This window comes from Crinia signifera, chromosome 2, assembly GCF_055691185.1.
Source record: "Crinia signifera chromosome 2, ASM5569118v1, whole genome shotgun sequence".
NCBI lineage: Eukaryota > Metazoa > Chordata > Amphibia > Anura > Myobatrachidae > Crinia > Crinia signifera.
The window spans coordinates 183,795,283-183,809,087 of record NC_139218.1 but is presented as its reverse complement, the minus strand read 5'-3'; the positions used below and the strand labels follow the sequence as shown (position 1 = coordinate 183,809,087).

The following is a 13,805-nucleotide window of genomic DNA, read 5'->3' as shown; positions in this document are numbered from 1 at the left end:
TTTGTGTCTGATTTAGAATCAAGCCCACAATATTAAGTAGCTAATGTCATATGAGAAAGATGTATAGATAGATAGATAGATAGATAGATAGATAGATAGATAGATAGAGAGAACGCTCAGGTCTGGAAGGACACAATACAGATTATAACCTAGAAGAGCATTCTACAGAATTCATAGCTGTGTTACATCATCCATGTTTACATGTAGATTAAAACCATACTTGCCTACCCTCCCGGAATGGCAGGGAGGGTCCCGCAAATTGGGTCCCCCTTCCGGCCCCTGGGAAGGTGGGTAAGTATCCTGCATTTTCACCACGAATCATATCATTTAGCGTCATTTTAGCCCCTCCCCCATCCACTGCTTATCGTGGGGGCGGGGCTAGGTGACGTCAGCCTCACCTTGTCCTGCCCCCCATTCACTCCTCTTTGGGCTTCTCCCGGATAGGAGTTTTTAAAAGCCGGCATGTATGATTAAAACATATATTTTTATTAAGTTACAAATATGATTTACATATACTATGCTACTGTACCTTCTCATTGTATTTGCTTATTTTGCTTTTGCTGGTTTAGTCTTATTATTTATTTCTAATTATCCAGGTCGGGGGTCAGGACCTTCGTTATTTTCCCAGGGTAAGTGAGTACTGTCTTCTGTGTGCCAATCGGTGGGATGAAGCAATGCATATTTTGCAGTCTTTCTATATATGCACCAAGCCCCACAATGCAATACATTCTGGTGCTTGGATGCTGTAGACAATGTCATATTTATAAGGCATCAAAATAAGCCTCAAAATAAGCCTATGGTCTTCTTATGACATCCCCCCAAATTGGAACCCTCCCAGCACCCTCTGCGATACATGCGCCAATCGATGTACGTGCGGAAGTACTCCCCGAGTCTTAAACCCACAAGTCCTTCTACTGCAAAGTCTGCCTTACTGAGAGAGCGGTCCTTTAGGGAGCGCAGGGGGCCAAAATGGCCCCTGAAGCAGGATAAGGGGGTAGGGCGCTAGGCACCCTGCAGGTCAACGGAGGGAAACCTGGGTTCGGGGGGATGGGGGGGGAGGCAGCAGCTAGGGTAGCCGGTCCCCTTCTTGTCACCTAGCCATGAGGAGGGCCAGTGAGAAAGGACAGGTTTAATTGAGGGGGGCGTGAGCAGCAGCAGGAACAAAAGCAGAGAGCAGGGGGTCTGAGTTCACTCATCATCCAGCTAGGACAGAGACACATCTTCAGCAGCTCCAACACTTATATCCAGCAGAACAAAGGAATCAGCAGGGAGCAGTTACTACATTCCAAGAAGGCCTGTAGCAGTCCCAGCTGAGTGCACATTGCACAGAGTTTTTCCAGCAGCACACCCAGTCGCACTCGCAGTCAGCCCAGCGAGTCATTCCATAACAAAGAAGGTCAAGGGCCATGGAGATCAAAGCATACAGTATGTCATTACTAAATGCTGTTATATTTGCAATGAGTGTTGGGTTACATTGCACTCAAAATGCAATACGTCATGCTCTGCCCCCATGAGACATACCCTGTTCATGTTATTTACATGTTATGTATGGCGAGGTTACAAAGTTAGGTAACTTTATCAAGTGGATGATATTGACAAATATGCTTAGAAATGATAGCACTGCTGAGAGCTTGAAAAATTAATTCACATATACAGGTTTAGAAATGAGTAAACTGCATAACAAACTTTAACTGCCATTTGGTAACACAGGTTTACTGTGTTTTCAATGTATTATTGCATTGTTAGCATTTGTAGATGTATGATAAACAGGTTGTGTTGCATTCTAAAATAATTTAAATTATAGAAAGAAATGATGGGAATTCGCTCAAAAGAAACCATTGTCCTAATTTTAGCAAATTTTTCAGGCATTAGTTGTTCTAAAAAGTGCATCATAATGGTTAAGGTTAGAATGAGCCCTGAATAAAAAACAAATTGAAAATAATGTGTTATTTCTTTTATGTGATCTCTGCTACAAGAGTATTCGCTTAAGATTGCGATAATAAAACTGCAGCTGTAGCCTGTCAATCTGGAACTGTGTGCTAATGCTGGCCATATCATATGGGATCAAACTCACCATCACCAATTATCTGACATTGCCATACACTGTTCGATAATCGGTCTGTCTGATGGTAAAAATATCCAATGTTAGGTTTGAACACACACTGTCAGACATACTGGAAGATTTCTCATACCTAACATTGTAAAAATGATACGCAGCCATACACTGAGCAATTATTAGCCGATAATTTAGTGATCAGTCCGATAACTCAGAAGACAGGGCATGATTAAAGTTTTGATCTGTTGTGGCACATGCAGCAAAGCACTGATGTTCAGTACATTGCATATGCGTCAGACACGTATTGTGCAAGTGCAGTATGAGTCTGAGGCCAGTATGGGTCAGTGATTGACAGTCTAATGTGGGTGAGGAAGGGACAGTGATTTCCTCTGTTTCTCAAAATGAAGGCTTGTCAGTTGGGAGGGCCAGAGCCATGATTTCTGTCTGATGATGCAGATTTCTTGGCCTGTGTGTGTGACGCCAGCTGCTGCATTACCTATAGATTGTAAGCTTGCAGCAGGGCTCTCCTACCTCCAAGTCTGTCTGTTGTTACCCAGTTTGTTTTATCACTGTCTACTATTGTAAAGCACAACGGAATCTGCTGTGATATATAAGAAACTGTAAATAAATAAATAAAAAGAAACTGTAAATAAATTACCATATTAGTGCTATCACTGCTCCTTCCATGTAAACAGCATTGCATATATCTGCATCATTTTTGTTTAATTATCTATTTGACCCTGACATCTCACTTTTATCTCAGATACAACTATTTTCTGAGCCTCACTTCCATGGTTACTGTATGACCTTCGCAAATGACCATAAATTGCTCCCAGAGAACTTCTCACCACAGTCCTGCCGGGTGGACGGGGGCAGGTAAAGTTATCTGTGTTCATTTTAATTATGTATAATGCAAATGGTATTTCTGCAAATGCTGGAACAAACCTAAATTGTTACACCCTTGGGATTCTTGATTACACCCCTAAGTGGAGGCCACATTCCCTGTTCCTCAGAATTGGAGCAACATTAATACCCAGCACTATAATCAAAGCTTAGCAATGACATTGAGAGTAAACAGACAATAGCTTTTCATATAATAACCTAAAGAATATGTTCTATGGACAAGCCATTTAGCTTCTGTTACCATTACAGCTGGATTCCAATACACCCATTGATCTATTCATTGCCAACAGAGCTGGATTAAGGATTTGTGGGGGACCAGGGGCCTTTAAGACTGGACAGCTGTAAAGAGCAACATTTAGGATGCAGGGGTCGAGTTCTTGTGCGCAAGCCTTTGGAACATAACATACACACACACTACTGTATTTCATGCAGGGTACATCCCTTCCCCAGCATCTATGCTTCCTCCTAGCAGGTGCGGACGTAGCTGGTGCAAGTGTTCTCTACCTATCTTTCCTCCCTGCAGGACACTGCAACTGACACATATACATACACATACATATAGTCACACACAATAATACCTAGTCGCACACATACACTTACATACATACAGTCACACACCTATAGATATACATACTGTCACACACATAGCCATACACTTACAAAAATACAGTCACTCACTGGCACACATACATATGGCCACACACCAATGGTATACACATACATAGACACACACATACATACATAGTCACACACTTATAAACATACATACAATGGCCCTGATTCTGGTTGCGCTACACAGCTTACCGAGTCCCAGGAGGCCTGCCCTGCTGAATCGCTGAAGGGCCCACCGCCCGCCAAACCATGCGAGGAGATGTGTCATGAAGACACATCCCCTCGCATGTGCCCGCAGCAAGAGAAATCACTCGATGGTTGCCGACCATCAAATGATTTCTCCAGGGCATGCAAATATAAGTCAGTGGAGACGGCTAACATCAGGGTGGTCGGCCGTTCCTGGCATACCTACTCCTGTCCGCTAACCCATGGGAACACCCAGTGTTTTCTTGGAGACTCCCATGAAACGCTGGGCATTCCCATGGACACAATCCGAGCCCGCTTCCCCCCACCCCCCCCACCCACAGCTCTGTGCGAACGGGCCGGCAACTATGCAAGTTGCTGAGTCCATTCAACAAGAGAGCCTGCACATAAATCATTATTATCATTATTGTTTCCGTGTTTTTATCACCGGCTAATCAACTCCTACTTGTGAAGTTACAGGCTTGGTTTGAAATATGACAGGTAGGAGCTGATTGGCCGGTGATAAAATCCAGACAGTTTATCACTTCACCGAGCTTAATAAATCTGCCCCTGAGACCTCTGTTCACACACCTGTGTAGCCCTGCCCCCTCTCTGACTCCATTTTCCTCTCCTCTTCTACTGTACTCACCCTGAGTTAAGGCACCTATTCCCTGCCTGTAAGTAAGGACCAGAATAACACAAATCTATAATGGCACATTTACTATAGGTACAGGAATTGTATCCCCTGTGGCTGTCTAGTTAGCCCTGATAAGCCGTGGTGAGGACCATATGGCTGGATACCATAAGGTATTTTATTTGACAGCAGGGTACTTATATGTTAGTTGGGCACCCACTAAGCAATTTGCTTAGTGGGCTATTCTGCGTGGTGAAATCGCATCACATTGCATGGGACATTTTAGGGCCATGCGATGTGCGATGCGATTTTCCTATGTAATTTATTCACTGCTCTCTCAGCCCCGGGCCATCGCATCACATCGCATCTGCCGCAAAATCGCATGTAATTTTATAGGGTGTGCGATGCCATGACATTAGGTATACAATAATATGATTGTATGTCCTAAAAATAGCTTTTACGCACCCCCCACTATCCACGCAACCCCCGAAGCGTGGCGAGCGCAGCAAGTCCCGCGAGGGGCGGTGGAACGAGTACTCCAACCTTTTCATTACCCCACTATCCACGTCAGCGTGGAGTTGACTTTATATAGTGTGGTGAGCACAGCGAGCCACCGAGCCCGAAGCGAGGGGATGTGGAAAACATGTAAAGTAATCCACTGCCCCTCGCGCAGCTTGCCCGCCACGCTTCAGGCTCGCTGCACTCGGCAAACTATATAAGATCTACTTCACGTCGACGTGGATAGTGGGGGTATGAAAAGGTTGGAGGACGCGTTCCGCCGCCCCTCGTGATTTTTTGGGGGAGGTGCGATGCGATATTGTGGTGTCAAATAAAAAAATTAAAATTACATGAAAAAATCGCATAGCATCGCATCTGATGCCCTTAAAAAGGCACATGCGATGCAATGTGATTTCCCTACGTTACCGTCCATATGCTAATTGGCCGCCCAACTAACATATAAGTACTGACAACAGTCTCAACTTTCTGACCTGCAGATACTCTTAAGGGTAAATTTACTAAGATTGGAGATCTATTGAAGATGGAATGTTGCCCATAGCAATCAATTAGATTCAATCTATTATCTTCTAGAAGGTGAAAATGAAATACAATCTGATTGGTTGCTATGGGCAACATCTCATCTTCAATAGATCATCCATCTTCGTAAATATACCCCTTAAGGTGCAGTGGAGCATGCAGGGAGGTATCTGAGTCCCATGTTTTTTTTCTTTTTCTGATACAGAGCCATATTTGTCTCCTTATATTATTTGGCCCCAACTCCTCTTATTGTATAAAAGTTGTCATGGTAGGAGATATACTTTCTATAAAACTTTTGGTGGGGACATGTCTACAAGACACATTGGGGGACATTTACCAAGATGTGTATTCTACTTCACATGTGATGTTGCTATGGGCAACCAATCAGAATCTACTTATTTATTTAGCACCCTCAAGAAGATAGTAGACAGGATCTGATTGGTTGCCCATAACAACATCACATGTGAAGTAGAATACATATCTTAGTAAATTTTCCCCATTTAGCCCCTTTGTATAGGAACTTGTTTAATAAGAGAGATCACACTTCACTTTAATCCACAACTGTGAAATATATTAAATTCCGGAACAGTATGTGAACTTTTACATATTTATTTGTGAAAATGTTATTTATATAAAGCAATTTGTTTCTTTTAGTAGTATCACTATCTGCTGCCTATTTGTGTCAGTGAATTGAGTAAAAGATTTTTGTTTCATTTGTGGTAACACTAAAAACAATGTTTAAAAGTGTGAAACATATACTTTTGTTAATCATAATGATGTCACGTTATCCCCAGTGGCGTAACTACATTTTGGGCGCCCCCCCGCCGTTAAAGGGAGGGTGCCCAGCCACTCACCCGCCCCTCCGCCCGCCGCACCAACCCCCGCAGTCTAGATGTTCAGATCCGATATATCTGTGGGTACCTGGGGGAGCGGCAGGCGATGGAGACCGGGGGCGCGGCGGGAGAATAGGAAGAAATCCTATTCAAAAGACCGGGTGGCCGCTGATTGGCTGAGCTCTCAGCCAATCATCGGCCGCCCGGTCTTTTGAATAAGATTTCTTTATATTCTCCCGCCGCGCCCCCGGTCTCCATCTGCGCCGCCTCCCGCTCCCCCTGGCGCCCGCACATGCATAGCGCCCCCCCGCGGTCGCGGGGGCTGCGGTACTATAGTTACGCCCCTGGTTATCCCTAATACAAGGCTGTGGAACTAAAGCTATATTCCTCTGCAATTGCTTCTTCTATGTTTTCTTTCTACAGCTGGATTTTGTATGAGGGTGAGGATTGCTGTGGAGAGCAGTATATACTGGTGGAAGGGGATTATCCCACACGTACTGCCATGGCATGCCAGGAGTTCAGCATCATACGTTCTCTCAAGAAAGTTCCCCTTGTAAGTATGTGAATAAAAAGTTACTCAGTTCTCCTTGAAATAAAATTTTTACTACAGTATAATTGGAACAATAATGTTCAAATCCTGCATTAATTGATACTTTACCCAGTTTTATGGCATATATTACAATAAATACATATAGTACAATATTACTTATTTATTAAATTATTGGTTAAGTCTATGTACTGTACTCGAGGCCTGGCGAATGACAGGTCAAAAATACTGTCCAAAACCAGCACTCCACTTCTGGAAAGTTTGCTTGCTTGGGTGTCCTCCCATTGGAGAAACCCATTCAAATACAAAAATGTGGTGGGGCAGAACTCTTGCAGGATCTACCAGGAAGAATTGAAGCCAATTTCATGATTCAATGTTTCCATCTAATATTGGACAAAACATTTAAGGTGCCCATACACGTTACAAATAAAACTGTATACAATAATTGTAACGTGTATGGGCACCTTAACATTATGAAATTGGCTTGAAGTCTTCCTACTGGGGTTAGGCTGTGAGGGGGATGGTTAGGGTCAGATTAAAGGAGGGGTGGGATAATGGTAGGGCAATCTTACTTTATAGGCACACTGGTCAGTTGCGTATCCAAAATTTGTCCATACCTTACACAAGACACTGCAAAAACTCTAATCCATGCACTCATTATTTCACGCATTGACTATTGCAATGGCCTCCTTACCGGTCTTCCTAAGAAAAGACTCTCGCCACTACAATCCATTTGAATGCAGCTGCGAGGCTGATTTTCCTGATTAGACGTTCATCATCTGCTGATGCGCTCTGCCAGTCCCTCCATTGGTTGCCTGTATATTACAGCATTCAATATAAAATACTTCTACTTACATATAAAGCCATCACTCTGACTACACCGACTTATATCTCTTTGCTTATCTCAAAATATATCCCCACCGACCTCTCCGCTCTGCACAAGATCTGCGTCTCTCATTCACACTCATTACTCGCTCCCACTTACACTTGCAGGATTTTTGTCGGGCAGCACCCACCTTATGGAATGCCCTTCCACGCACACCAAGACTCTCCTCTAGCCTCCAAAATTTCAAGCATTCCCTGAAAACTCACCTCTTCAGGCAAGCTTATCATATTCAGGGCCCCCACACAACCTCCAGTGACATTCATACCTAATTGCATCCCACCAGGTCCGTCTAGTAATGTAATGGGACTGCCATGTTATGGAATTCTATCCTTATATATCCCTCCTATTATCCCTATAGATTGTAAGCTTGCGAGCAGGGCCCTCCTACCTGTCGGTTTGTATCTACCCAGTTTGTTTAATCACTGTTTCCAATTGTAAAGCACAACGGAATATGCTGCTCTATATAAGAAACTGTAAATAAATAAATACTGGCAGGTGGTGCTCACACAATCAGAGCAGTGAGGCAGCATTCTCTACCAGCCTCACAGCCTGCAGCCAGAAAGTTATTGGATGACTGGAGCTATTGTTAGGATCCGCCTCCAGCGGATCTGTGTTATGCGCAGATTCACATATTCTGTGTGTAGTTTCATGTTCTCCCTGGATTCTGCTCCCTGGGTTTATCCCAGCCTGTGTGTGTGTTTACTCGCTGGTGGCATCCAGTGGTCAGCCTGGGCCATTGCAGCTCACTTCCAGTACTGTGTGTTCTGGACTCAGGTGTCTTGATTAGGCTCCTAGCCTGCAGTGCACACCTTTAGGCAATGTGTAATCAGCACCACATTGTGCTCTCTATATAAACCCTCTGGTTATCCAGTCCCATGCCGGTTATAGCTTGTACCTCAGGGTCTCAAGTGTTCCTGGTTCCCAGTCTTCCGTTATTCCTGGTTCCTGTTCCCAGTCATCCTGCATCCTGTCATTGATTCCCAGCTGTGTCCTCCATCCAGTCTCCTGTCCTCCCGGTGTCCGAGTGTCGTCCTTTATCCGTCTCCCGGTCCCTGCAGCTCCTGTTGGTCTTTGTGGGATTCCTTCTCCAGCGTGGTGCTTCCTTCGGCTGGTTCCCTGCCTTGTCCGCAGCATCTCAGCTCCAGCTAAATTGATATCCCTCGGTTCCAGATAAGTTGGGAGATTCCCCCTCTTTGTCTCCTTACTAATCATTTGCTTATTGTGTCAGCGTATAGTGTATTGTTACACCTGTCAGCAGTACTTATTGTGTCAGCATATAGTGTATTGTTACACCCGTCAGCAGTTCTTAGTGTGTCAGCATACTGTGTATGGTTACACCTGTTAAGCATTAGCACAACGGGTTCCTGTTTAGAGTGCTATCCACTGGCACCCCTCTCCGCAGGGCAGGGTGGTCCTCGCCTCTTTGTTTATAGATAGGTTTCCCCTTGTTCATCACTGGCCTTGGCGTGTGTGTTGTCCTTAACATAAGACCAGGTGGCATCGAGGTGGGAGCCTGACTAACGGGCTCCCACGAACGCGGCTATTATTGGTGAAGCCTAGCACCCCGCACACACACGTCAACTCCATCTGAGTACAACGGAGTCAGGTTGGCGAGGCTGCCCTGGTCCTGTCACTATCTCCTTCCAGCCAGTGTCACGTGGTGTCTCGCCAGACAGCGTGGCACAGGAGATCCTAACATTATAACCGGCCATACAGCACTCTGGAGCTGAGTTCTGCCCTCTCAGTCCAGAGATTTCCAGCCGTGTCAGTTTTTTTTGCCTGTGTCAGTTTCTTGCCCGTGTCAGTTTTTTGCCCGTGTCAGTTTTTTGCCCGTGTCAGTTTTTTGCCCGTGTCAGTTTTTTGCCCGTGTCAGTTTTTTGCCCGTGTCAGTTTTTTGCCCGTGTCAGTTTATTCTTGTATCAGTTTTTTCTTGCTGGTGTATAAACTTGCATGGCCATATCATGCAGGCCATGCAAGAGTCATTAGCGGCTCTAAATTTGGCATTCAATGCCGTAAAACCTGGGCAGTGGGAGATTTTGCAGCAGTCTCTTCTGCAGCTGCAAAGACTCATCACTGATATTTTTCTGATCCTCCCAGAGGTCACTGGGGTTCGTTCAGCCCCTAATGAGGCCCTGCCTAGGGAAATATTAGGCAGCAAGTCCTCAGACCCAGAGGGTCAGGTAAAGCATAGAAGTTATCTACGGCCGAAGCTTCCGTTAGAGGAGCGTCAGCGGCGTAGAAACCTTAATCTATGCTTATACTGCGGAGATTCTGGCCACTTCTTGCAGACGTGTGGCTTGCGTAATTCCGGTGGTGCCGACAGGGTATCTCCTCTGGCCAGGTCTGAGCAGGTTGTCAGATCTAAGCCTGTCTCCACTGTGGCAGAGGAGCTCTCTGCCGAGTCTCCCAGTAAATGCACTCTGGCTTTTTCTACTGGTCCCAGTGCTGATGTTTTAATGACCAGGGAGTCAGAGTTGCAAACCCTTGAAGGGAAAGCCCAGGTGGTTGAGTCATGTGCCAGGGGCCCGCCGTGCCAGTTTGATGCCGGGGGCCCGCCGAGTGAGCCAGATGCCGGGGGCCCGCCGAGCGAGCCTGATGCCGGGGGCCCGCAGTGCCGGTCTGATGCCGGGGGCCCGCCGAGCGAGCCAGATGCCGGGGGTCCGCCGAGCGAGCCAGATGCCGGGGGTCCGCCGAGCGAGCCAGATGCCGGGGGCCCGCCGTGCCAGTCTGATGCCGGGGGCCCGCCGTGCCAGTCTGATGCCGGGGGCCCGCCGTGCCAGTCTGATGCCGGAGGCCCGCCGTGCCAGTCTGATGCCGGAGGCCCGCCGTGCCAGTCTGATGCCGGAGGCCCGCCGTGCCAGTCTGATGCCGGAGGCCCGCCGTGCCAGTCTGATGCCGGAGGCCCGCCGTGCCAGTCTGATGCCGGAGGCCCGCCGTGCCAGTCTGATGCCGGAGGCCCGCCGTGCCAGTCTGATGCCGGGGGCCCGCCGAGCGAATCAGATGCCGGGGGCCCGCCGAGCCGGTCTGATGCCGGGGGCCCGCCGAGCCGGTCTGATGCCGGGGGCCCGCCGAGCCGGTCTGATGCCGGGGGCCCGCCGAGCAGGTCAGATGCCGGGGGCCCAAGGGCCGAAGCCCCGAGTGGGGGCCCGGAGGCCGCAGCCCCGAGTGGGGGCCCGAAGCCTCAGTTTGTAGCCCCAAGTGGGGGCCCGAAGCCTCAGTTTGTAGCCCCAAGTGGGGGCCCGAAGATTTAGTTTGTAGCCCCAAGTGGGGGCCCGAAGCCTCAGTTTGTAGCCCCAAGTGGGGGCCCGAAGCCTCAGTTTGTAGCCCCAAGTGGGGGCCCGAAGCCTCAGTTTGTAGCCCCAAGTGGGGGCCCGAAGCCTCAGTTTGTAGCCCCAAGTGGGGGCCCACAGTCACAGTTTGTAGCCCCAAGTGGGGGCCCACAGTCACAGTTTGTAGCCCCAAGTGGGGGCCCACAGCCTCAGTTGGTAGCCCCAAGTGGGGGCCCACAACCACAGTTGGTAGCCCCAAGTGGGGGCCCACAGCCACAGTTAGTCACTGCCTCTGCCGAGGTTCCTAAGGCCACTGTTTCAGGGGGGCTCTCACTGGTCTTGGAGCTACAGGAGATGCTGAAGGCCATAACCTCTAAGGGGGTCCCTAAAGTCACAGCCACAAGGTTCTCATGTGAGGTCAATGGTGCCACTACCCCAGTGAAGCACTCGAGCCAGTCAGTGCAAAAGGCCCAGCCCATAGCTATTTCCGCTGGGTGTGCCTTTTTGTCTCCCTCTTACAAAGGTCTTCCTGAATTATTACCACCTAGAGCGCTGGTATCCAGGTTTGATGCTTTCTCAGATTCAGACTCAGAATTTGTGTCTGAGATTGATGGGTATCCGGTGTATACAGGCCCTATGGTTTATGAAGAAGCCTGTTTAAGACCAGGGACATCTTCTCGTACCAAACATTCTAAGAGAAGGAAAAAGAAGTATATGCACTGACCTTTTGCTTGTCTTGTTTGTCATATCTGTTTGTCTGGTCTTGTGGTGTCCGAAGGCCACCTTTGAGAGGGGGGCAGTGTTACAAGCTGCAGTCACAGCTTGTTCCTGTTTGTTGGTTGATACCCCCATTCCAGGGTTTGGTATTCTCCATGCAGTGGAGAACCTGGTATTGGGGTCCCTTGACCCCTCTTCAAGGGGGGGTACTGTTAGGATCCGCCTCCAGCGGATCTGTGTTATGCGCAGATTCACATATTCTGTGTGTAGTTTCATGTTCTCCCTGGATTCTGCTCCCTGGGTTTATCCCAGCCTGTGTGTGTGTTTACTCGCTGGTGGCATCCAGTGGTCAGCCTGGGCCATTGCAGCTCACTTCCAGTACTGTGTGTTCTGGACTCAGGTGTCTTGATTAGGCTCCTAGCCTGCAGTGCACACCTTTAGGCAATGTGTAATCAGCACCACATTGTGCTCTCTATATAAACCCTCTGGTTATCCAGTCCCATGCCGGTTATAGCTTGTACCTCAGGGTCTCAAGTGTTCCTGGTTCCCAGTCTTCCGTTATTCCTGGTTCCTGTTCCCAGTCATCCTGCATCCTGTCATTGATTCCCAGCTGTGTCCTCCATCCAGTCTCCTGTCCTCCCGGTGTCCGAGTGTCGTCCTTTATCCGTCTCCCGGTCCCTGCAGCTCCTGTTGGTCTTTGTGGGATTCCTTCTCCAGCGTGGTGCTTCCTTCGGCTGGTTCCCTGCCTTGTCCGCAGCATCTCAGCTCCAGCTAAATTGATATCCCTCGGTTCCAGATAAGTTGGGAGATTCCCCCTCTTTGTCTCCTTACTAATCATTTGCTTATTGTGTCAGCATATAGTGTATTGTTACACCTGTCAGCAGTACTTATTGTGTCAGCATATAGTGTATTGTTACACCCGTCAGCAGTTCTTAGTGTGTCAGCATACTGTGTATGGTTACACCTGTTAAGCATTAGCACAACGGGTTCCTGTTTAGAGTGCTATCCACTGGCACCCCTCTCCGCAGGGCAGGGTGGTCCTCGCCTCTTTGTTTATAGATAGGTTTCCCCTTGTTCATCACTGGCCTTGGCGTGTGTGTTGTCCTTAACATAAGACCAGGTGGCATCGAGGTGGGAGCCTGACTAACGGGCTCCCACGAACGCGGCTATTATTGGTGAAGCCTAGCACCCCGCACACACACGTCAACTCCATCTGAGTACAACGGAGTCAGGTTGGCGAGGCTGCCCTGGTCCTGTCACTATCTCCTTCCAGCCAGTGTCACGTGGTGTCTCGCCAGACAGCGTGGCACAGGAGATCCTAACAGCTATCCATCAATTAGAGTGGTAACAGTCATTCACTGTATGGCAGCATGTGGAGAGAAGGCACAAGAGCTGGTACATTGCTTTGTCCTGGTCTTAAGAAGGCTCTGTTTAGGGTAGGATTATGGTTAAAATACTTACCGGGGGATTGTGGGCTCTCTGATTTTAGGGGGAGACCTCAACACGTTACTTAACTCATCTTTAGATGCCTCAGGGGGACCTAAACAATCGGGCACAGGCCAAACTACCCCCCCCCCCCCCCCCACACACACACACACACACACTATCTTTAATGATAGACTCACTTCAATTACTACCCCCTTGGAGATTCACACACCCTGTAGCCAGAGAATACTCCTTTTTCTCCCATCGTCATAGATCATTTTCTCATTTAGACTACTGGTTAAGCTCACATACATTGACACATAGGGTTGAAAACTCTACCATAGAAGACATCCTCCTTTCCGATCACGCCCCCATTTCTCTCACATTAAAACTAGCAACTTCTCGCACTTGCTCATATAATTGGCGTTTCCCAGATTCCCAGATTATCTGGCCTCCTCGGAAGATCTTAAATGCAAGGCCCATATACACTTGAAGATTTTCATTTCAAAAGACTTTGCCAAAATCTGTGATAGATCTGTCACCAAAGTAGTGCGTACACACTGAGCTATTTTCCCCAAAGAGCGAGAGATTTTCAGGAGGCGAAAGACTTTGCTGAAAATCTTTCATTATAAATGAGCTGGGTTTGAATTCCCAGGGTTCCATACAGATGGAGCCGGCCTCTCTCTTGCAGGGGCTGGCTATTCT

The 13,805-nt window shown here is 47.8% G+C and overlaps 1 protein-coding gene across 2 annotated transcripts in view; it reads left to right on the top strand.

The window, feature by feature from the left end:
- The window catches only part of CRYBG2 (crystallin beta-gamma domain containing 2), a 175,055-nt gene that overhangs the window by 138,435 nt on the left and 22,815 nt on the right, over window positions 1–13,805 (top strand). For both annotated transcript variants that reach the window (XM_083173290.1, XM_083173291.1), the window contains 3 exons: window positions 597–629; window positions 2,820–2,932; window positions 6,680–6,809. In XM_083173290.1, the coding sequence (XP_083029416.1) occupies window positions 597–629; window positions 2,820–2,932; window positions 6,680–6,809 (276 nt within the window). The remainder of the gene's footprint in view (window positions 1–596; window positions 630–2,819; window positions 2,933–6,679; window positions 6,810–13,805) is intronic.